At 34.6% G+C, this 26,499-nt stretch overlaps 1 protein-coding gene across 2 annotated transcripts in view; it reads left to right on the forward strand.

Annotated features, from left to right (window-relative positions):
* Positions 1-26,499, forward strand: part of Mondo (MLX interacting protein mondo) — a 75,077-nt gene that overhangs the window by 16,630 nt on the left and 31,948 nt on the right. For both annotated transcript variants that reach the window (XM_085958427.1, XM_085958428.1), the window contains exon 2: positions 15,996-16,102. In XM_085958427.1, coding sequence (XP_085814553.1) covers positions 15,996-16,102 — 107 coding nt within the window. The remainder of the gene's footprint in view (positions 1-15,995; positions 16,103-26,499) is intronic.

Below are 26,499 nucleotides of genomic sequence, written 5' to 3' on the forward strand. Positions count from 1 at the left end.
TCATTGAGCCGTCCACATGCATTCGCGGCGAGACGCTCGCCATCTGGACAAGCTCTTACAAGCATTTACAAGATTACTCGATGAAAATTATTCTCTGCGCATCCCAAAACCTAATGGCTATAACCTTCCTAGCAGATTCGACGGCGACACCAGTTCGCCTGTGTCCACTATTTTGATATTTCTTCATGTGCCAACTTAGTAGTGGCCGAAAAAAAGCAAATCAATAATTAAGTTTGGTGGGAAAATTTTCCATTATTTTGTTTGTAATGAATCAAATTTTGCGCAGCACACTGACAATGGACTAGGATTTTCATTTGTAATGACGTTTCCAATAGTACAGTGAAAATTTTCAAACATACTTGCATATAACCACTTATATTTAACGTGACTTTGATCTGAGTACCAGTTTTTCTTTTCAAATAATATCTACAAATTTATGACAAGATTCTCATTTACCTACATTATTTTAAATGTTATTGCTATCCAATTACGCGTAGTAAGTTGTTACTTGACCTAACCTAATCAATGTTTTTTCTGCATATTTCATACATACTTACGTCTATGACTACGAGATATATCAAGTTATTTTCAATATTTCAGAAGAACTATTTCAAGAACGTTATAAATACCGACGTGTGTCTCTATGTTGAGAGTTTTGTAATATCTATTTTTATTTAATGGGCGTGTTTGTTTACTTAACATCCTAATGGTATCACATGCAAAATTATATTATTTAATTCAAGTCACGTAGTAATTAATAATTGATTCAGAATACCATTTTACATTCGATCTATTGTGATTCTCACTGTCACTGTAAAGTGTAAATGATTAATATTATGATGGTTCAACATTAATAACGTTACATACGAGGGTGGGTCAATAAGTCCTTAGAAAAGCCGACAGGTGGCGCGACTAGTACTGTAAGCGGGTTGTTTTCATGCAGCGGCACTACCGATTCAGTATGCTGCGAAGTTTCAATCAGATTGGTCGGGTTGTTGTTTTTTATTTTCGTACATTTAAAAAAAAAAATGCTTGTTTACAAAAATGGAGAAAATTGAGTTTAGAGCTGTTATTAAACATTTTAATATAAAAGGGTTAACAGCAAAGGAAATGAAAAATGAGTTGGATTTAGTTCACGGCATATCTGCTCCTTCACTTGCAACTATTTATAACTGGTTAAATGAATTTAAACGTGGTCGTACATCAACAAAGGATGAACCACGCTCAGGACGTCCTGTAGAGGTGACTACACCAGAAATGATCAATAAAATCCACGATATGGTGTTAAGTGACCGAAGATTAAAGTTGAGTGAGATAATTGAGGTTACAGGGATCTCAAAAGTTAGCGTCATTTCTATTTTACATGACAAATTGGGCATGAAAAAAATTTCTGCAAGATGGGTGCCGCGTTTGCTCACAGTCGACAATAAACGCAATAGGGTGGTGGCCTCTAAAGCCCTGTTGTCGCTCATGCAACGCAATCCGGATGAATTTTTTCGTCGCTTTGTGACTGTAGATGAAACATGGATACACCACTATACTCCCGAGACGAAAGAACAGTCAAAGCAGTGGATTGCGAAAGGCGAACCATGTCCAAAGAAGGCGAAAACCGTAAAATCAGCTGGTAAGGTTATGGCTACTGTATTTTGGGATGCACGTGGAATTATTTTCGTTGACTATTTGGAAAAAGGAAAAACAATAACAGGGGATTATTATGCATTTTTATTGGACCAGCTAAAAAACGAAATTGAAGAAAAACGGCCTCATTTAAACAGGAAAAAAATCCTCTTTCATCATGACAATGCCCGTGTTCACACATGTTTACGATCAATGGCTAAAATTGAAGAATTGAAGTTCGAATTGGTCGACCACCCACCGTATTCGCCAGATTTAGCCCCCAGTGACTTTTTCCTTTTCCCAAACTTAAAAAAATGGCTAAGTGGACAACGTTTTTTTTCAAATGAAGAAGTCATCGATCGGACAAATGCTTATTTTGAGGACCTTCCGAAAACTTATTTTTCTGGCGGTTTAAAAAAAATTGAGAAACGTCTAACCAAGTGTATTGAGCTCCAAGGAGATTATGTTGAGAAATAAAAAAAAAATACAAAAATAAAAACTGTTTTAATGCTTTTTTCTAAGGAATTATTGACCCACCCTCGTATTATCATTTCACCTGAGCTAGATAATTAGTACGCACGTGCGATAACACTCTGTAATCGTCTTGACTTGCCTCGGGTATCTCACTTATTCTTATCGAATCTCTGACGAATACAATTGAAGAGAAAATCGACGCCCACGCGGTAACAGTGTGTAACGGAAATAGTGCATTTTCCGACGCCCCCCATGCTTCTTCGTCACTTGTTTATTTCCGTGGTTCTATTTTTCTTGGATTACTTCTTGAGCGTCGTATCGGGCAAGACGCCTTCAGCTCGTATCATGACGTATACAAATCTAGATGTTTTTTATTTTCTCGAATATACTCGCAACAACTTGTTGATCCTGCTTTATTTAGACGGAAACATAAATTTAGTGTACAATGCAATAATGGCTTTTAATAGCCATTTTCAACTAAGTATCTACGTGAGATACATGAATAGGTATTGTTCTGCGTTGAATTAAATATAGATACCTTCGTTATAAAAATAAATTGCGGCTTGATACAAATTAATTAAACAGCTTTGCTTATATTTATGTCCAACCATATACTTAGATTGTTATTCATGATCGAAATTTCACCGTTCAGTGTGTTACGGACCAAATACAAAGATATCAACGTTCAGTAAACTAACTAGTTATGAATCCCATGCATAGATGACAGCTTAGCAAAACAATAAATAACGTGGCAACGTTGCTTTTGGCGATCGAAAGTGTTGCCATTGTTTAAGTTCTTATTTTCACTATGTATTTTTTTTATATATAATTTTAATTGAACTACAACAGTAAAAGTATGAAAAATGTACAATATAAATTTAATAGTTGTAAATCAGCAGTTAATATTAAAATAATGGTGGTTGTATCGTAGTTTATTTAAAGAAATGTATGCACCGCGGATACAGTGTCCATGGCCTAACGACAAGGGGGGGGGGGTCTAACAGGGGTCTAGCCTGGGGGCCCTGGCTCAGGAGGGGCCCGGCATGCCAAGTCGACCAGATAAGTGAGATAAATACACATCACAAATTTGCTTTAATATTTAAAAAAAAAAGTCGACTGCGGTACTATTTTACTTCAATAATGTTAATATGTTTATATATGTGGTTGTGCGATGCAACTTTTAATTGTGTGTTGATACTCGACAACTCCATAATTCCAATGGATGTATTAAAAATCGCTAAAAATACACATTACTTTTACCTCGTTCATATGTGGACAAAGCTACTGTAGAGCGTCACACTACCTTTATCCTTAAGTATAGGAAAGGGGGCCCGCCAAAGACCCTAGTCTGGGGGCCCGCTTCAGGATGTGGGGGCCATGACAGTTTCCCTAGCATTTGAATAACACTATCTACTGAGTATTGCAAAACTACGTTAATTGACGCATGCCTTCATTGCTTTTATACATATTTCATTGTTATATGAAAATTAAGTCGAACGTTGTTCATACATTATACCTATTTGATTTTTCTTTAATTGTAAATCACTAATAATTATGGGTTTTTACTACATATACGTAATCGGAAACATTTATTTTTGTTGTTGATTTATGCTATTCCGAAGTCATATTAGTTATTAATCTACATCAATCAGTCGTGTCCAACTTCAAGAAGACTATCATCTACTACTACACTCTCCCATTGCCAATATTCAACTTGAATATACATATTATATTTAGCTGAGTACACTGAGGTGTTACACATTAACAACACCACTAACTTTCACGATCACAAAGAAATAGTGAATTTCCCATTTTTGTCTTCTTTTGGATACTCACTACACTCATCGCCGTCTCAAGAGCCCACTGCGCGACGGTAAAAGGAACCACCCCCCCCCAGTTTAAAGCGCGGGTATATTAAAAGAATTAAATTTATTAATATAATTAAATTAAAATTTATTAAGAAAATATATTATAATCAATAGAAAAAATCTTTTTGAAAAAAGTAAGACACTTCGCAGGAATCCAACTGCATCTCTTGGGTATGGCGCCCACGCACATATACGACTATGTTAAAGGAGTCATACTTAATTGCGATAATTTTTAACTAATGGCTTTTAATACTCTCTGACGCGTTTTCCAAATTGAGCTACTATTGGCGATCGGCTTTTGTATTTTAAATCAAAGTAGGTAGATATTACTTTAATTACTAACCGACGTCACGGATCACTCCAAGATTTTTTGTTGTAACTTACTTGAACTTGCTAATAATTTTTAATTAAATTTTTATTCTAATTATTCAACATACATAATTTTGAGAACACGTCTGAGAACATATTATATTATAACCAGTAGAAAAAAAGTAAGTCATTCCGCAAGAATTGAACCTGCGTCTCTTGGGTATCGCGCCCACACACATAGACCACTGTGCTAAAGAAGTCATACTTAATTGCGACAAATTTTAACTAATGGCTTTTAATACTCTCTGAAGCATTTCCCAAATTCAGCTACTACTTTTAATTTTAAATCAAAGTAGGTATGCGTGTATCACTTACCAGACGTAGACATTTTAGTGATTATTATAGGTACCGTTTTAAATGTGTACCTTTGACATGTTGTAATGTAGTTTTAATGTAACACCGTTAACCTGACCTATACTAACTTGATAACATATTATTATCTAACCACTACGAAAATCGATATCAAAATATCAAACAGTATTCAACCTGCATACAATCCTTGACTTCAGGGTGAGACGATTACAGCAGATCAAATGATTTTTTTCCTTTAAATCTGGCGTACAAGAAAGTATCGTGTGTGATTGTTTACAGTTGATGATACTATCTCGCGGTACAGTGATGATTGTGATCAAAAATTGAAAATTCGGGTCGTCGATTTATGACGTCACGCCATAGAGGAGGTCTAATATTATCACAGAACAGATAATAAATATAATACCAATAGGCTATATTGAATACGCCGCATGGTGAAGCAGGCTTTTAAATGTGTGAGTGTCCTACGAAAATGAAGCACGCATTATTCACGTGCAATAGTGTGTGTAATACACCAACATTAAATGAGCGTAAATGCATAAACTGAGAGCAGTTTTTAGTATTCGACGTTAAACGTATTCTAAACACGTGTTTAAGTATAGCCCGGATTCATCCTTACTCGAGTCGGTTACCTGCTATCGCCTTACCCGTTGTGTATTTCAGTTCCCATTATTTCTGAGTTCCCTGAATATTATATTGTGATGATCTATGAAGGTGGGTTGTAGGAAATGTGACGTCGCAAACTAACAAAATATTTTTTTTTTAAATTTGAGAATATGTATAATATTTCGTGAAAGCACTGAGGGATAATCCTGAGATCGATCAAAAAAGTACAAAAATTTCACGTAATTATTTAGACGGCGGGGTAAAAAAATGTGACGAAGTATGTCGATGGATTGGGGGGGGGGGGGGGTTCAAAATATTTCGTAAATTGTCTGACGACCCCATAGTAACACCGTTCGCATATGAAGCTGTGCGGATATCAGTGGCGAGGGGTAGAGGTACGCTGTTAAGATTCGACATAAATAGTGCAGACTAAAATTTGTCACTCATATTTATTTGTTTTCATTGAAGTAAATACACTTTGCAGATGGTGCTGGTTAGTTTTTAAAATTCAATTAAATCCTGCCCAAACCAAACCATAATAGTATAGGTGTGCTATGGGCGATCCGACAAAAATAGTGCACACTTTTTCAGTCATTTTTTTATCGAAATAATAATAAATATTATAGTGTTAGTTAGTCCTGCTTAGAAAACCAAAATTGATAAAAAAATATTCTTCTATCTATAAAATATCTAACATTATGTATGATTTAATGGCGATTTTTTAATATTTTATGGATAAACAAATATTTTTTGAGTTATCTACATTGTAGTTTTAGTTTAATGGAAACAAATACGAATGACTGACAAAGTTTAGTGTGCATTATTTATCTCGGATCTTAATAGCCTACCTCCACCATTCGCTGGTACTACAAGTGTACGACTGTGGAACTGTTTCATAATATTGATATTTACTTAATAAAATTCAATACGTTCGTTCATACACATTCGCTGTACATCTCTATATATATAAAAATCTCGTGTCACGATGTTTGTGGTCGAACTCCTCCGAAATGGCTCGACCGATTTTTATGTATATTTGTTAGGTATGAGAATAGGTCAACAAGTATATTTCATACCGCTAGGTGATTAGGGTATCTCTATCCAGAAAAATTTTCTTTTATTTTTTTGACAATTTTTTTTTTGTATTTTTTTTATTATTTGGCATAAAAAAATACCTATAACCTCAAATTTTCACTTTTGAACCCCCATTCTCCCATTTTTTATTCGCAATTTCATTAATTTTGTATGAACAAATTTAACCGTCGTTCGTATTTCAAACAGAACGAAATTATTTATGTTGTTGAATGACAGATGGCACTACGTCCGAGAAGAATTCAAGAGAAGCGTCGCGTCATTTTGACATTTCATTCGGCAAATCACAACGCAGTGCGTGCAAAATTTTGTACGATTTATTTTAATTTATCTATTTTTATGTGCGTGTATTACAGTGCACAATGCCAGCAAGACGCAAGGGGGGCCATTTGGGCCGTCGAACGAATAAAGCAACAAACATGCGAAATAGTAGAGTAGAAAGAACAGACGAACAAATCCAACAAGATAACAAAAACGTGCGTGTAAGCATGTCGCAATTGCGTGCATCTCAATCACAAGAGGCACGAGCTGAACGAAATCAACAACGACAATTGGAACGGAGCCAAGCGCGCCGGTTCGTAGTTAACACACGCAGAGCAAATGACCGACAACGCCAACAAGTACATCGAACATTTACATCCGCTTCGTTCCTTCGTCTCGCATTCGAGTACGAGCCAGATATTGAATATTCCGCTCATCCGAAAGTGCTGATTGGTGTGTTATGGGTTGGAATTATTAAAAGATATTATTAATTATATTTAACGTTTTCCTTTATTTCCAATTTATAACACAAAATCACATAACATATTATTACTGGTATACTAATATAAGGTTGAATATTACTAAGTACAATACGTGTTTCCTGTAAGGAGTCCAACTGAAGAGTGTTTTGTATTCTGGAATACTACTAGGAAGGAAACAATAGAGATGATGCAACAAACTTAAGAAAAAAATGAACAAGATTTAACATGTTTCAGCCGGTCGAATCCACTGGCTGACTCACTAACAGTTACAAATTTGAATGGCACATAACAGGTGCTATGGACAAAGAATGTCCCCATTGTCATGCGCTCAAATTCAAACATGAGTCAGCCGGGATGTGTTGCGCATCAGGAAAAGTGCAACTACCAGAAATTGAGATACCACCAGAACCATTGAACAGCTTGCTCATTGGCACGGTTCCAGATTCAAACCTGTTCCTGAAGTCCATTCGCACATTCAATTCATGCTTCCAAATGACTTCGTCCGGAGCAACAGAAATAGTTCACAATACTGCGGCAAATGGTCAACAATTCCATTCTACGTTCAAAATCAAAGGTCAAGTATACCACAAAGTAGGCTCATTGCTGCTAATGCCAAATGAACCACATACATTTTTACAAATCTACTTCATGGGCGCGGCGGTGAGGACATCAATCATGTGGATGCACGTTGCGGCTACAATAGCCTCAATTCGCCTAATGCCAGGCGCATCGTCGGCGAACTGGACGCCCTGTTGAATGAGCACAATGAATTATTGAAATTCTTCAAAGCACACATGCACGAATTGCAAAGTGACAATCACGCTATTGTCATCAATCCTGATAAAACACCAGCTGGAGAGCACGTACGTCGATTCAATGCGACTGTTGTTGACGACATTGCTGGAATCATGGTTGGCGACCGCACATCGACGCGAGAAATCGTGATTCGAAGAAGAAACAATAATCTGGAGTTCATCGCTGACACACACCGTTCATACGACGCTCTCCAATATCCGCTAATTTTCTGGAAGGGACAAGACGGATATTGCATAAACATTAAACAACGAGATCCTGTAACAGGTAATTCATTCATTATGAACATCATTACTCATTTTGAATTGAGAAAATGAATGGTTGATGTTTTTTGTTTTTATCGGCGGTCATCGTCTATAGTGCTCTATTCCTCTTTCTGTCATAGATCCCATCCCCACACACTTACGATACATTCGTTACTTTTTATTTAACAACCAAAATATTCACTAGAAATAATTTATATGGCAGAACAACGTTTGCCTGGTCAGCTAGTATTATTATATTAGGTACATTCAAATTGGCTACGTATTGTCGTGTCGTCTGATCACTACGTATTAAATTAATCTGCAGTAATAGAGATAAGAATCTCTGATTTTCACGTAAATTCGCAGTGAATAAATTATTATGCGAGATTTTTCACACCAAACACTGGTCATCTCTGGATGTTTTGGAAAATCGCCAATGCCGTGTTATTAATTTCGTAACGATTGTGGATGTAGGGAACATAGGTATCTATACTATGTCGATTCTGCCCAGTTTATAAATATAGTAAGTTCTGTGGTAACATTATTTTATTCACCAAAGTTAGCAAAACAATTCACTCGTGCGGAGACAAATATTTATATGAAGAAAGTAATTTTTTTAACAAACTGATTACTTTCATTTCAAATAATCAATATACGAACATAAAAATATAAGTTATTTGGAAGATAGATTTTTATTAGTAGATAATATTTTATGAAAATGTAGTTTGATAAGTTATTTAAAAGGTTGCTAAACGGTTTTAAAAATTTTACAGTTTTGTATTATTTTTTATAGTAATTGTAGTCATGTTGTCTGCAATTGTATGTTTTAAAAGTTCACATTATACCTAAGGTTTGGACTTTATGAGTTGTCTAGTCATAAGTCACTTAATATTCCAAAAATCGAGTTTTGAAATAATCGCAAAAACCACTAGAGCACTGTTTTTTTGTAATTAGAAGAAAAGTATTGAACTCCCTTGAATATTAATCAATGATTATTTTTTTTAAACATATATACTCCTAAGGCTGCAGACACACAGCACACCATAAGATATAGAGCTCCGTGATTGGTTAGAAATGCCTTGATGACAGAACTCACATTATTAATTGAACAATATGAGTATGACACCAACAGTCAACTTTGTCAACGATTTTGTCTTGGTTTAAAGTGATTTTTGATACCCAACCATTTTTCTTTATAATATAGATTAGGTAATGCCTTTAGAATCACTTGGTATATGTATCTAAAATATGACAAAATTGTAAAATATGAGTTATGACTAGGGCCCGGATTTATATGCTAGTGCATGTTTTGTTAGGGTGTATGCACAGCTATGAGAGTTGCACAGAAATCTGTTTTGAAAGACACAGAATCCAAAAATAAAATTTTATTGTGCATATAAAGGCATATTTGAGACGTTAGAGCATATTTGAGACATTAGTGCATATATCATAAATAAATGCATATTTTAGAGCTTTTGAATTTATAATTTTAGTTTTTTAAATTATTTTATTGAAATATAACTAAGTTAGGAAGGAAGATAGTTTAGATGCACTTGCATTTTTAATGCCATCTCCGAGCTGTGGATTTATCAGTGAAAAAAGTGAAGTTAACTTGGGCATTATTATTTAAAGTTTGCCCAAGTGGACGTTGAGAGGTAGTTTTCCGCATATAAACAAAATACTGACAGATACCTATGCGGAAAAATTTAATGCCAGTAAATAATGTAATTTTTTTTCGGGCAAAAAACAGAAAATAGTATTTAGGAATAGTTAAGTGTGTCGTTTTTGTTTTTTAAATTATGTTTGGTTTACATTGCATTTATTATTCAATTGTTTGTAAGTACTTGTGAAAAAACTATTTTGAAAATTGTAATTGATTAACTTTATATTCTTTGTTTGTGTTTTTTGTTCTGATATCGTATGTTGAAAAATTATTAACTAGTTATTCGATTTTTGTCAGTAATATTGGATGAAGTGGGTATTTACAATTTTTTCCCACAAAAAATGTCAATTTTTAACTGCATTCTTCGGTTTTAGTGCATATTTTATTGATTTTAAGTGCATACGTGCATGCATGTAATCAGGTTTTTTGTTGCATACAAATCCGGGCCCTAGTTATGACTCTAGTTAGGGCTCTGTAGGGCGTTTCGTGTGGCCGCTTTGTATAAACACAATTTTATAGTTCACCATGCAAAATAATGTTTTGTGTTAACTATTGAGTTTTACCAATCGAATTATGACGAAGTCAGCCACACAACAATCTAAACAGTCTCCTGAAATAAAACGTCATAATGCACTCCCTAAAAATAACAAAATCCCTAAAAGTATACGACAACTTGCTTATACGAGAATGGTAAGCAAAACAAATAGTTGCTCTTCTGTCGCGAAGGCTCGCACATTCAGATTCATTTTCATATCATGGTGTAGGGATGGAGGTAGTTTTAAAATGTAGTGAAACTTTTTGACAAAGTGAGAAAATGCGATATTTTCATTGCTCCTTCCTGAAAACTTTGTAGTTACTAGTTACCTTTGCGATGACGTGATTGGTTGAAATGGTTAGGACGCTGTTTGAAAATTATCCTGCCTGGGTCTGTCCACTATTGAGAATTAGTCCTATATTTAGTATGTAATTTAAACGGTTTCATGTTGAATTTGACGAGATCTGAAAGAACTGAAGCACTATTAAGTGGTTATTATAGAAAAAAAATTGGAATTGACTACTTACTTTTTAAAATTATCCTCTTAAATTAAGCTTATTATAGGGGTTTTTCATCGTCTTTGACACTCATGCCCTGTGAAGGGCTATATAACTATTTCTGGATATCAAACAACCATTGAAGAGTAAATTCATAGACAAATAATAGTTATTTATGTAATACATAATAAATAATGTACAATTATTGTTATCGGCATTCGTCTCTTGAGAGGTCTCTCGCTTGAGGTCAGTCAGACTCCAAAGTTTGATAAACAAGCGCCGATGTATTATGTTGCTTTAATCGGTGTCCGAAGCCCAATCATGAACTGGAAAACCATACTTCAGCGAATTCTTCAACGGATTTAGTTCCTATGCCTACCACCTGTATTATACAGATTACAGTACAATAGAATAACAAATGTAACGAACGCTTATATGTGTTTTTTTCTTTATGAGACTTGTAAAGCATCTCAACTTATAAATGGCCAACGCATCTGAATAACTAAAGCACATTCGTTGTGCAACGACCATTCTAATATGCATCTGAAAATGCAATTCTCAACTGTATACATAATATCGTCTATAAAGTACTTTTACCCACACTGTAATGAAGGTGCATATTGCAAATACGCGTTCATATCTTTATTCATAGTCCGGTGCTGCTGCATAGCTCGGAAAATCCAATGAGTTGTGCGCTTTTGTATGAAAGCATAAACTTGGCATGATGGATGAATGGTGGTTTACTAGGCAATTTCCTCATAAAACCCGTCGCGATTCCCACACCTCGCCGCACTGCTTCCGGTTGGTTTTTTGCCTTACATACATTACGTCGTGTGTAGATGTCTACTAGTGTTTTCCAATATGTGTTGGGGGCCGTTTTCCCGTATTTTTTACTTCCGATTGAAACAAAATCGTTGAAAATTATCAAGTTTACCTATAATGTTCTCACGGAATATTTTATTCTCAGAAAAAAGAGTTTATAGTTTGTTGATTTTGTGACCTCACATTTTATACAACCCCTTATCCATTTTATCATAAATCATCACATTATCGCTGCCTCAGTACAAGGGTACACTATTTGACAAAATCTCAGTTTGGGCAAGGCTGCACTATTTCTTTAGACATTTATTTTACCATAATATTTCAGATAAATTTGTATGACATCAACATTAATATCAAAGAAGTATAATTGTTTTAGTGCAATACAACACTTTATTACATTAATTAATTTAATTTAAATGTGGGAAGGAATTTAGGGTGGTTCTTTATAATTTTAGATACAGTGCTCATTTTTTTAGGATACTTACATAATAATAGATAATATATAAATACTGTATAAAATATCTAATTACTCTCTTATTGGTATTCAAAAACGTTGACAGCCATTTTCTCTCAACATGTTTTTGTCAAATAGTGTATCGCTGTACTGATGCAGCGATATATCAGACCTATCCCACCCCCGTAGGACGTTACTTCATATTATATGACTGACTCCTTATATGGCAATATAAATATAATAGATAATAGAGTTTTCATTTTTTTTTAAATATTTTTAAAAACGTGCTTACACTTTATCAATAAGTTTAACAAAAAATAATTACCGACTCGTTTCTATTAACAAACAATTATACATTTTTCAGGTTTTCTGTAAAATACTAATAGTATTAAGTAAATTGTCTAAAATTATTTTACTTAGCGACGCTGAATTATGCAATTATTGTCTAAACGTGCCAAAACTTCATTTTATTCTTGAATGTTACATTACTTTTTTATTTCATCACAATTTTATCAGAGCTTTTATTGCATGTTTGTAAATGGTATCTATATATATATGTATACATTTTATTTTCTCGTTTTTTAATGTTCATTAATTTTACAATTTGTATATGACGTATTAATTTAAATTATGGTTATGCAAGTAAATCAATAAATTATTTTAATTGGGACATTAATGTCTTAATTTCCAACAACTTTACCTTGCCTTGAAGTTACATCTTATTAAAATAGTTTATCTGATGGTTGATATATGTATGTTTAGGGATTCCAATCCCGGAATCCCGGAATTGATAAACATAATCCCGAATCCTTCGGGATTGATTTTTTTTATCAATTTTTATGGAAAATAAAATAAAAACGAAAATATAAATATAAAAATACTTTAATAACTACATTAGAAATAAACTGAGTTTGAATGAAGTTTGATTTATACCCATGTGTAAGTTGCCGATTCATTTTATTTTTTCACATGAATTAATAAAAATGAGAAAGATTGGAAAAAACAATGCTTCGCACTATCACAAAGTAATTCCACCATGATCTCATACGTTTTACGGCAGTTTCATATTTGGCTGACTAAGTAATTAGATTTATGAAGCAGAAAGGCCATAAGTACACAATGATTTGCTTTACTATTTTAAATCTCGCTAACCCATTCATTAAGTCTTTACTATCAGAAACAGCAATCTCATATTAATTTCACATTATTATTTATATTACAATATTATTTACTCCATTAAACTTATGTATTTCCAAGATTGAACGTATACAATATTAACAATAAATGTCTTAAATAGTATAAATTATACTAGATTTATTTTTGACCGATTTTAACAATGTTCTTTGTAAATATAAAAATTTTATATTAACAATGGAAAAAAATGCCAATCCCGGGATTGTCAAATTGTAATCCCGAAATCCCGGGATTAGAATTTTGGCTCGGGATTGGATTCCCTCTGTATGTTTATTGAGTACCTACCTATGTGTGGTCTATTTCAATATTTCTCTAATTGCTACTTCTTTATATTTTCTCATAAGACAACGCAAACATGGACCGTTCAAAAATCCGCCTAGTGTACAGCGACTATTTTGCAAAGTTTTATATAATTCTACAAAGTCTGGCTATTTACAGCGATAGTAAAATCGCGTTTTAATGGACTATTTACTTATGAAATATTAATCTCAGTGTCATAAACTGGTGGTTTGATTACTGAATTATTGAACTTGGATGCGATAATTACATGCATGTCCTATGCATAATATTAATTATTTAATCTGAGCCATATATAGTGTTGAATTCCTCTTTTCGATTTATAATGTAAACAATTATGTTACTAAAACGATCCCTACACAGAGAATCGACTCGACATCAACATCAGCATCGAGTCACTCATCTGTTGAAACATTCAATTTCTCTGAACGTCTTTACACAATTGACTGGCAACGATTTCATTATTATCCACACTACAACCCACCGTGAAATGTGTCACCACCGGATTAGCCAACATAATATGATGCTCGTTCGCTTTCGCTATAGGTTTCCCGACCATCCATTTCCCTTACACCTTCGAGGCCATGCTCTGCCTAACAGAGTCGCACCACTTGCATGAGTAAAACTAAAGGGATCATTATACAACACACAACTATAGCTCGGGATTGTACCGTACCATCTTCGTCGTATACAACCACGAAGACCCTTCTCAATATCTTACATTCAAAGATAACCAGCTTTCTCTCATACTTTTTGTAAGGCCCAGCAATCCTATTCGTATGTCAATATTGTCCAATGAGGTCCAGGTGAAAACAGCGAACTGAATTCAGTTAAATGCACGCTGACATACGTAATCACAGCAACTTTGTGTGTTGTGACACTTTTTTTAGACATTTTAATATTTTCTAACGTCTTGATAATATAAACGCTTCGTGCATCCATATTCCGATCCAAGCAATCACAAAAACATCTTGCGTGCTTTGTTTATATTCTCATTTCAAAAATAAAATTCAAATTCAAATGCGGATCTACATATTTTCATTCGATGTTGTTTATTTTGCGTTCCTTTATCTTGGCTTGTTATTTAAATTATCATTGCGTAACATTTTGATGTCGTGTGTTGTAGTCAGTCGATATTTTGTTCAGACACATATACACAGATGTCGCTATGTTAATAGATTACACCTATAAAATAGTTAACAAATTATAATCTATCTTTACGGCTTTCTGTTTAATTGATTTTATTAGTCTAAGACTTAGTACTTAGTGTTTCTCAAACTTATTATGCCCATGGACCCCTTCTTAAAGCAAAAACCTGACCATGAACCCCCAAGTAAAATAACTCTACATAACTGCATAATAGAAAAATTATAAATTTAATTTTGATGCCTTGAATGGTTATGGTAATGTAAAAATATGAATATAAAAGATGATATGCAATTATTTATGTTCGGCTCTATGTTTATAAGTAATATTCGTAAGTCTCCGCGCGCATTAATTTCCAATCGGCTTCTTTTTTTCGTGATGAGGTTCATAACTGCAATAAATCCACGTACTACTAAATAAGAAGACGGGAAAGCAATCAACAGCCTCTGTACCGTGTGACCCATAATGCAGGATATGAATTGGTATCGGTTTTTGTAACCAGAATATTTATGGTATCCTTGTTCAAACATTGGTTTCAGCTCCTCATTTGTGGATAATTCAATAAACTGCTCCTGCATTAGTATGGATTGGGTCTGCTTGCAAAAGGGTCCAACACCCAATCTGAGATAACCAAGTGAAGAATATCTTCAAATCTTGGGTTGAGGCCAGAATGAAGAGCCGTTAAGTGTTGACAATAAGCTAGCAAATTATCATCTCGTTTTTGCAATTTTGAAAGATTTGGAAACTGAGAGCATTCTCCTTTTTGCAACAAACGCAGATATTATACTTTTAGTTTTGATTCAATTTAATTGATCACCTTGTAGCTTCAAATTGATTTCGTTAAATTTGGCAAATAAGTCAGAATAAGCTATGTCATTTTTTGAATTAAGTAAATTGAGCCACATATCATTGTATTTACTTTGAATCAAAGAGTGCATAAAATCGATCCAAACATGCACTTTTAGACAACCAACGATCTGCTATTTATTTTAACTGTCATAATGAAAATGTGTCGCAAATTTTTTTTTATATTAAACATTTCGCGGACCTCCCCCCTGCATTGTCCACGCACCCCCAAATTATTTTTTATTTGCCACAGACCCCCTCAGCGGTCACAAGGACCCCTGGGGGTCTGTAGGGACCACTTTGGGAACCACTAGTCTAAGTAAACGAACTAAGCAAACTCCAGCTAGTTTTATTTATTATTCATTTATTTACTTAAAACCATTTTTATATTTTTGTTCACAGACAAAAGCTCACGTCACCAAAATGGAACAGATTCAAAGGCATAAAGTTGCGATGGAAAGACAAAATTCGGTTAAACAATGTTATCTGGAGATGTTGGCACTTGCAATGTAAGTATTATCCTAAATTGCTACGTTATTAAAAAATATATAAATTTAAATTTCGACAAAAACGAAAATATTTAGACATTCATTAATAGTTCTTCTGTCCCCCTCCACACAGACATTATTTTTTGCGTAATCAACAATACTGAACACATTGTACTACGTATTTTCATATTTTAAAATAATTACAAGATAAAAAGAACTTTTTATATACCACGTTTTTAAATTTTCAATTTCAAAATCATATTATAAACTACGTATTAATAATTTAGGACAAATAAGGCAATTGTCAACAAATCATTTTTTTTGCTATTTTGCAACAAACAAACGAATATAGAATACTGAAATGTCATTTTGATTTCCATAGTAACGCACGTACATACATAGGTAGCCGTTTATATTTCGGGAATTGGCAACACTGGTGTTGCTAGGTGCAATTTAACTTCTGTATTTTGAAGTTTGACATTTTTAACGGCAAAAGTACTCAGAAAGTTTTAACAAATGGACGCTTGTTTTTTTTAAATTCATTTGAAAAATATGTCTCGACCAAAAAATGGAATTAACTCTTAAAAATTTTCGAGTGATTATTTTTCACAACTTTAGATTTAGATTATCGGGGGAACAGTGCATCGCAGAGCTTAGTGTTCTGTATGGTAATGAAGCACCGTCAAAAACTACGGTATATCGTTGATTTAACGAATTTTATCGTGGCCGTCTTTTGCTCACAGACGAGGCGCGTGAAGCTCGTCCAAAATCGATAATTTCCAGAAAACATCGATGCTGTGCGTGAACTGATAATGCAAGATCATCATGTGACATACCGTGAGATTGAGGCATTCATGGGCATTAGTAACACTAGCGTGTATACGATCTTGCATGAACATTTAGACGTGAAGAAGCTATGTTTGCGTTGGATCCCGCATAATTTGACAATCGCACAAAAATAGGCGCGTGTCGATTGGTGCAAGGAAATGCTCAAAAAATACGATCAAGGTGCTTCAAATAACGTGTATGAGATTGTTACATATGACGAATCTTGGATCTATACGTATGAGCCCGAAAGTAAACAGCAGTCGACCGTATGGGTCTTCCAAAATGAGCTTAAACCAACAAAAGTTGCTCGCGCTCGAAGCACTTCGAAGCAAATGGTCGCCTGTTTTTTTTTCAGAAAAACGGGCCATATCGCAACTGTACCTTTAGAGAATTGTAGAACAGTCAATTCTGAATGGTACAAAACCATTTGTTTGCCAGAAGTTTTTGGTGAAATAAGGAAAAGCAACCGTCTGCGTCAAATCATCCTTCATCAAGACAATGCGAGCTCTCACACATCGGCTCAAACAAGCGCCTATTTGAGAACTCAAAACATTAAATTGATGGGTCATCCGCTGTACAGCCCTGATTTGGCACCCAATGATTTTGTTTTATTACTGACAGTCAAAGATAAATTGCGTGGTCAACGATTTTCTACACTAGAAGAGGCGGTTGATACATTCAAAAACCATGTTCTGGAGTTACCTTCTGCAAAGTGGCAAAAATGCTTTTCAGATTGGTTCAAACGCATGGAAAAGTGTATAAATTATCGTGAAGAATATTTTAAAAAACAATAAAATTGTTTTCATTTCTAAAAAATTCGTTTTTGTTTGTTATTCCCAAAATATAAACGGCTACCCTCGTATTAATAATTTAGTTGCTAGGACCACCTCCTTAGCAACCAATAATAGTGGATTGGATTACGGATTTCTTCCGAAATAACTTTTCATACAAAACAGAATTAACTGAAAATTAATTCAATTCAACTTAAAGACGGCTAAAAGTATTAAAAGAACGCATTGGCATCGTGTTCTGATATATTCTAAAAGTTTCAAATGTCTAGCTAGTCGGAATGTTAGTTAAAAATCGATTGCAAGATTTGTACTGGATAAACAACCACCGGACAAACAAGAAAAACGTGGTAATAAAATGGCTGTGGAGAGGGGGGAGGGGTTCAATTTTAAAAATATGCACCCTTATATTTTTCCTACCGTAATATGGATATTTTAAAGATTTTCCCCTAGTTGCCTTGAATGGTAGTTGTCATATCAATCGCGGAGAGAGTGTGTGGGTATATGGTATATTATTACTAATAGTGTTCAAATTTCATTCCTCTCGGCATACATATGAAAAATTATTATCGCCGCAATCCATAATAAATAACCCACCAATGTCAGCGGAAAAGTCCGGCCCTTATTTTAGAAGTGATCGATCGATATCTTATATTATTTACCAGGGAACACAATGTGTGTAGAGATATGGGATGTACACTTAAATTGTTAAAGAATATGCTATTTTCAATAGTTACGCTTTTCTCATCTCATTTCGCATTCAATATTGTTAATATTTGAGGACATTCGTCGTACTTAATGTTTCTTTTTTTAACACTACATCAGGCCTAGAGGCCCAATGACAGTAGTATAGTGAAACAGTGGTGTATTTTAGTAATATAAGTGAAGCTATCACAAACACCCAGGCTTTGAGAAAATCACATTAGTATATTGTGACCTCACCTGACGCCACGATAGCCGCATGGGTTCTTGCGTTTTATTGCCTGATCGACATACGGCAATAAATATAACCCGGCATCAAAACTGATCCATGGCGATTGGTTTTCACGTTTCTTCTATGATTATTATGTCTGTACGCGACAAACTATTAAATGTGGGGTTAAATTATTTTCCAAAAATACTGAAAATTACTTGAGTATGTACGTTTAATCACTATTGTGCTTGAAATCGATTGGTATATTTGCTATTCTGCTATGTAAAAACTACACCTTTTTTAAACTTTTGAGAGTGTGCAATTATTCCACATACAAACGATTATTACCACGTTTTTCGAATTGAAAAGTTATTTCGGAAGAAATCCGTAATCCAATCCACCATTATTGGTTGCTAAGGGGGTGGTCCTAGCAACAAAATTATTAATATATACGTGCGTTACTATGGAAATCAAAATGACATTTCAGTATTCTATATTTGTTTGTTTGTTGCAAAATAGCAAAAGAATGATTTGTTGGCAATTGCCTTACTGGTCCTAAATTATTAATACATAGATTTGTCAAGTTTATATGATTCAACAGAAAATTTAAAAACGTGGTATATAAAAAGTTCTTTTTATCTTGTAATTATTTTTGAACTTCATGTGCAGCGACATAGCTAGGGATATCTAACGAATTGTGCACTTTTGAATAAAGCCATAACTACATGTAATTCTGTTATAATAAATTTTTCATAAAATACTACGTACCTAAGTATGCCAAAAGTATCAGTACTACGTATCTAAGTAGGTATCTACCATCTGTATGTAATAGTAATAATATACTCATTTATTATGGGTACTAAGCATAATAATTCATGAGTTTATTCCATTTTCTTATAAATTGTACACCTTGATAATTATATATCAATAAGCTAGTTGCTATATCAAGTTATTGCCAAATGAATACTACAACGGAAGACTGCAAAATATATGTACATATCTCCGCATAATATATTACCTACCATAAATCTCATCGTAGACTCTCACGATTTTCACCGCCTCTTTAGAGTTTTCTTGTATGATTTGATTATAAATAGACGCTTATTAAAGTAAAATAAATACAGTTTTAAATACTTTGCTATGTAATTAATTATACACCTCGTGTACCCCCTGCAGTGGATACATGTGTACAGAGATAATAAGAATATGCTGTATCAGTCGATATACGTACTCTTAACTTATTATTCATTTATAAGTGCTTATAAGTTATCAATTTAAATTATATTTAAAAATACTGAGTGATGAAATTACAGCATAATTCTATAACGAATACAAATACATTATACTAATATATATTTATTACATCATGATTTCGTCTACGTCAGTGTTCACTTTATTACCTACTAAGTAAAGGATCAAGTATAAAAAAATAACAAATTCTGAAAAGTGTTTGTGAAAACCGGTAGCTAATAGATAATTGTTTACATACTCACTATTAACACATTCAGTAAGAGCATTAATCTTCATAACTGGGAAACAATATGGTAGAAATAAAAATGGTATGATCCATAACAGGTAAACTGAATGCATCAATCGTGGTACGATAGGCTTTTACCTCCTTTTATTGCATGTATTTATATTTATTATATAACCGAGAATTAACTTACTGTATTCATTGTAAGTGTGCATTTACCGCAAAAGGGCAGAAACCCGGGTCGCAATAATCGACTCGGATGGAATAGAAAAAACATGAATACATTAGAATTTAAACATTAGAATTTCTGCATTTGTGATACAAAAGATAGATTTTAGATAAATGTTATTAATCTTATGAATTGTAGTCAATATTTTTTAATGGTAAGGTAGAAGGACAGATTTTTCTTGCATTGGTCTACGACGAAATCACTTTGGAACGGTGTTAATGTCATTTGAGCGTAACGATACTGACCAAAGGGTTGGAGCGGACCATTTTTTGAGTTGCTCCGCTCCAGGGTTTGCTCCGCTCCGGATAAAATATGTAATACATTAACACAAATGTTAAAAAAGAACTAGTTTTAAAATAAGGTTTATTATTCCGTCATTTTCATTATTAATTCTAATAACATAACCGACAGAAAATTGTCTTTCATTATCCGCCTCTTCTGCCAAAAAAAGTTATCTATTACTCGGCAATGTTGGCGTATTTAAAATAATTCCAGTATTGCAAAGTGTCAAATATAATATTTTCATTGGATGTTAGGACGAAAATTTAATAATAATAATAAAGAAAATATCCGAAGCACTACACATTTTCGGTGCTCCTGGTAAAACTAAATTGTTCCAATGTTCCACTGCTCCGTGCTCTTGCTCCAACGCTCTGAACCGACACCTAAATGAGTCGCCTGCACTGTCAGAAGATTGACATCATTGTTTTGCAGACGTTCCGCATTATTTATTTAGTAACGGGATTTCATGGAAAGGATCGCGTTGTAAAATTGTCGTTATCATTTTCATCATTTATTTAATACTTGAAGACGCTCTTTGACTTGTTGACTCCACACACAAAGTATCTCTTAAGATTAATTACTCCGCAAAATATTATCTTTCATACTTTCAATCAAGTCGAAATTATGTGGGAAATGACTCTCGCATTTCATAGTTTTTAGTTTTTGATTAATTTGTTGCAAATGGCACGAGGCGTATTGAAATATCTTCATTATCTGTTTTGGTTATTATTGTAAACGTATCAATAACTTTTTTCTTAAATCAATCAGCACTTACAACGTAATATCGATCAAGAATATCAGCTGCTATATAACATGAAACCTGAAATTTACGAAGAATAATAAAAAGTAAATTTCCATTTAGCGAAATAGTTTGTATTTTCTTAAGTTTCTGAGGAGGGTCCGAAACTGAACGTTTGCGCGTGTCCTGAGTTATTATCATTGAATTATTGTAAACAGGTAAAATACGTAGGGCATATGAATCATATCTTTTATTTTTTCAAAACAATTTCACCATAATTGTGCATAAGATTAATTTGTATTTTTTTTTCTTTTATTTTGTTAACTGTCAATTATTCATGGTGGAACTGCATTATATTGTTATTTAATTTAATAAAACGCATTTTTTTGTAGTACTTACTCCACTTTAAATCAATAATTTAGAACCGGCTTCGTCCGTCTCAGAGGGACATTTTCAACTGAATCCATATGTCGTACAAACTTCTTATGATCGGAAATAGTAAAAAATAAACATAGTTTTACGTTAATTTTATTGAGGCAAACGTATCATGAATCGTTTAAAATCAGGGAATGTGGCCATTATAATATAGACACATTCCCACCACAGTGACAAATGTGCTTTATTACAACGTTTTTTACAACGTTTCTTTAGCTCGTATTCTTGTTTGTCCAGTACAAATCTTGCAATCGATTTTTATTTAACTCGATTAGCTAGACATTTTAAACTTTTAGAATATATCAGAACACGATGCCAATGCATTATTTTAATACTTTTAGCCATCTGTAAGCAGAATTGAATTCATTTTCAGTTAATTCTGTTTTGTATGGAAAGTTATTTCAGAAAAATCCGTAAAAAGTAAAAGACCATTATTGGTTGCTAGGGGGGGTGGTATTAATGTATACGTGCGTTACTATGGAAATCAAAATGACATTTCAGTATTCTATATTTGTTTGTTTGTTTGTTTTTTATTTACTTCATATCAAGTACAAGTTTGAGCATATTGAGCATAATAATTCAACAGAAAATTTAAAATAAAAAGTTCTTTTTATCTTGTAATTATTTTGTGTTTAAATTTTAAAGAACACAGTAACACATTAATATGTGAAACTTCAAAATTATTTTTAAAAATAAAATGCGATAATTTACCGATTAACATAATTAATTATCTTGACGTTTTGAAAGATATTGTCGTAATGTTATGTTTAAATTGTATTAATTACATTTTGATACGAAATTATAAAAAATGGAAGTATACTCAAGTCTGAGAGCGAACGTCGAGATGTCAATATGTCAATTTGTTTTGCGATGGCGACGGGGGTATTAATTCTTAAATCATGAAAAGATGACTGAAAACGTTACCCATTTACTTGAAAAAGAAAACATGTCAATGAATATATTATTATTGTTACTAATAGAACATGGTGTGTAAAACTCCCACCTCCGCTCCCGTTATGTATATGCAGCCACGTCATACGCGGCCGGCTAACATAACCCTTACGTGTGCCAGATCAAAGAATTTAAGCCCTCATTTTGTCCCGAGCAGAGCCGCACGGGACTGGTGATGCAACCTTGCACCGAAGTGCGAATGCATGATGTTAATTTATATGGCAACTATCAGAGTGACTTTAATTTGAAGAGTCGCAAGGGGAGTCGAGAGTTTCCCGCCCCCCGTACGCTCTGGCGAATTTAGTAAAGGCCGCAAAATTGGCCTCGGTTGCCACCATGTCCGCGTGTCTTATTGGGCCCGAATGGGGTCGGACCCGGGTAAACAACTCCGCTCGTTCGGGGCCCATAAGTGGACAGTCCCACAGGACGTGCTCTGCGTCCTGCTGGTCGTGTCCACATGAGCAACCCGACCCATGTCCTGCCAAACCAAACCCCTGCAGTTTGGCCGCAAAGTTTCCATAGCCAGTCATGAATTGACTAGTCCTGTGGGTCGGCACCAGTCTCCTCATCATGTGTCTCACCGAGACATCTGGAAAGTATAGAAAAGTCTGGCGGCCCTTAGAGGAGGCAACCCATCTCGCCTACCATGGCGCATATGCGGTCTTGTAGACCAGCTCAGATACAGTCTTTCTGTAGCTCACGTCCTCCACTCTCGATGGCGGTGTCAGAGGGATACCGGCGAGAGTTGTATTGATCCTCCTCATAAGGAGAGTGATCGATCCTCTAATTTGAACGTGCAAGTCGAGGGGAAAGACCCCCGCAAGGACCGCCAGGGCATCCGAAGATGTGGTCCTATAGGCCTTAGTAAGGCCAATCAGAGCAGCCCTCTGTCCGCTAAGCAGAGCCCTCTTCACAATTGTCAGCGAGGCTTTGGTGTGCCACACGCTGGAGGCATAGCCAGCGATGCCCATGAATATAGCCTCGTAGGCGATTCTCAGGGCCCGAGGCTTTAGGCCCCAATTGTTGCCCGCCAGGCGAGCAACCTTCTGATAGGCTGAGTTGGCCTTAGCCACAATTACTTTAGCATGCTTAAAAAAGGTCTGCTTCTCGTCCAGAACGACCCCCAAGTAGGTCACCTCATGAGAAAACCTTATAGCAGAGTCGCCGAAGCGCACTGCGGGTGATCGCTTATTTATGTTTACTAGCTGAGCCAGCTGGCGGTCGCCAGTCTGTCTCGCTAGGTCTTGCAGACGGCTTGGCGGTGTTGGATTTTAATATAATTGTGAAGTATGCATAGAGTTTTCCCTTCGGAATTGATTTTCATTCACCTCAAGACAGTTTGGCATTTTGCTGATTTGTCAGTTTTACGATTTTCAAGTCGTCACTGTCAATATAAATTTGGGGTCATATGCGTAGTCTATTTTGGAGTCTGCACTTCACAATATCGTCCACCTCAGGCTGATAGGCCAAATAGAACAGCTTGCAATCGCCGATTGCGACCACTGACATTTTAATAGAATAAAATATTTGTAGTTATATAAATGTTTCGTTAAAACATGTGCATTTAAATATGATAAATAATTATACATCTCATAAATTCGAATATAAAGCAATGTATGTGATTATTATAAATGGCGATCCAATATAACATGAATATTAATCTGCCACGGGACCCATTTAGATAATAAAGGTTAGCAGTATATAAATAATAAATGCTTGCAGCCGTTGAATAATATTTAAAAAATCAAATTTTGAATTAAAATTTAACCTTAAATAACATAGTCTTCCGGTGCGGGACATTCATATCGAAACAAAATTTATTTTGGGTAGGGTTTGGGTATTATAAATAGGTAGGTATATAAAATCACAAATTAAAAAAAATATAGCAATTTATATGACCAAGTAGAGTATAATTAGGTTTGGATAACCTTCATCCAGCAGTGGGTTGATCCTGGTTGATGATGATGATTATGATGCCGATATGAATATGTAGATAAATAACATTAGCATTTTTAATAAATATAGAAATTCAATACTGTCAAAAATCCGATTGCGGAACCCTTCATCCAGCAGTGGATTGATCCTGGTTAATAATGATGATGATAATGACGATATGAATATGTAGATAAATATAATATCACCGATTTTAATAAATACAGCAATTCAAATGACAAAAAGGAATAGAATCAAGCCAGGGAGGCCTTTATCCAGCAGTGGAATTATCCTGGTTGATGATGATGACTATATACATAATATGTATATATTGTGTAAATAAATATACTATCACAGATTTTGATAAATACAGCAATTCAAATGACAGAAAGAAATAGAATCAAGCTAGGGAGGCCTTTATCCGGCAGTGGATAGGTCAAGATTGATGATGATAGGGACGATAAAAATAGGTAGATATTATACAATATCACACATTTTGATGACTATTTATAACAATTCGTATTAATTTCTTTCATTGTTTGCAATGGCAACTTTGTTAGTTTAATATGACTATCTGATCTATGGAAATTAGTAGCCTAATTAATTATTCAATAAAAAAGATTGAGTGAACAGCCACAAAGAAGTATTTAAAAAAATCAAATTTGGAATATCACGTTATCTATGATATAGCGGACAGTAGCGGACGCGCCTGTCAGATTTTTATTTACGTAGTGAATTGTACGAAGATTATGGTTTTTTCACCGGAAAAAAGTGCGCCAATGCCTACATTACGATATTTGAATAAAAATAATCGAATTCGTTTGTCAAATAAAAGATTAGAAGGTCTTAAACGGTGTCTAAGAAAATATCGGATATAAACGTCACGTACATGTAAAATCATGGTAAATTTCTGAAATGTGTTCAATTCAATCGGTAGATAAATCGGTAGCGCACATTTCGAAGTGAAGATGTAAAAATAACAATAAAATGTCGCTTAAATGAGCTGTTGGTGTATTTTCCAAAATCTCTTAGGATAATAATATATAGGAGATCCTTGAGCTGCCCTTGAGGAGGATAGCTTCCGTTTTGCTAGGTGCAAATGCAAGCTTATTAAACTTACCACAGTTAAGGATTCTCGATAATGCGTCCTTAGCTACGCGCTCGAGTGTCGGACGGCTCGACGAGCCAACTAGTAAAAGAAGGTCGTCAGCGTACGCGACGAGCGCGCAGCCCGGTGGCAGAGGTAACGTCAAAACATCGTCAAAAAGTATATTCCTTAGCAAGGGGCCAAGCACGGAACCCTGCGGACACCCCATGGTGGTCTCCCTGTAAATCAATTCAGTGCTAGAGTCGTATATAACTTCCCTTTTATTAAAATAGCTTTGCACTAAGGCAGTGGTCGGGAAACCGCGGCTCGCGAGCCACATGCGGCTCTTTGGCCCCTTGAGTGCGGCTCTACCACAATTGCCCTCTGCCCTATTTGACATGGCTACAAAGAAAAAGATGACGAAACCCGTGAATTTAAAATTGAATGGACCGAGACTTTCGCGTTTATTCAAAACTTAAATGGCCTATCGACCTGTATAATTTGTCGGAAAAAATTGGCGCACAACGCGGTCACATTTGGAGGGACACTTTATAACCAAACACACGTCATTTAGCACTAAATATCCTGTCGGTGATTCAAGGAAGAAAGCAGTTGAGGAACTTTAGAAGAGTCAAGAAAAATCAAGCTCTGTGTTCGATTACTGAATACAATCATCCAACAATGTTAATATTGCATGTTTTGTGGTTAGTAAAGAAATTTCTAAGAGAGGAAATCAAGAGTAAATTGAGAAGTCGGCTTA

Source organism: Rhyacophila brunnea, unplaced genomic scaffold, assembly GCF_057557595.1.
Source record: "Rhyacophila brunnea isolate RB1 unplaced genomic scaffold, BYU_Rbru_1.0 scaffold_7, whole genome shotgun sequence".
NCBI classification, from domain to species: Eukaryota; Metazoa; Arthropoda; class Insecta; order Trichoptera; family Rhyacophilidae; genus Rhyacophila; species Rhyacophila brunnea.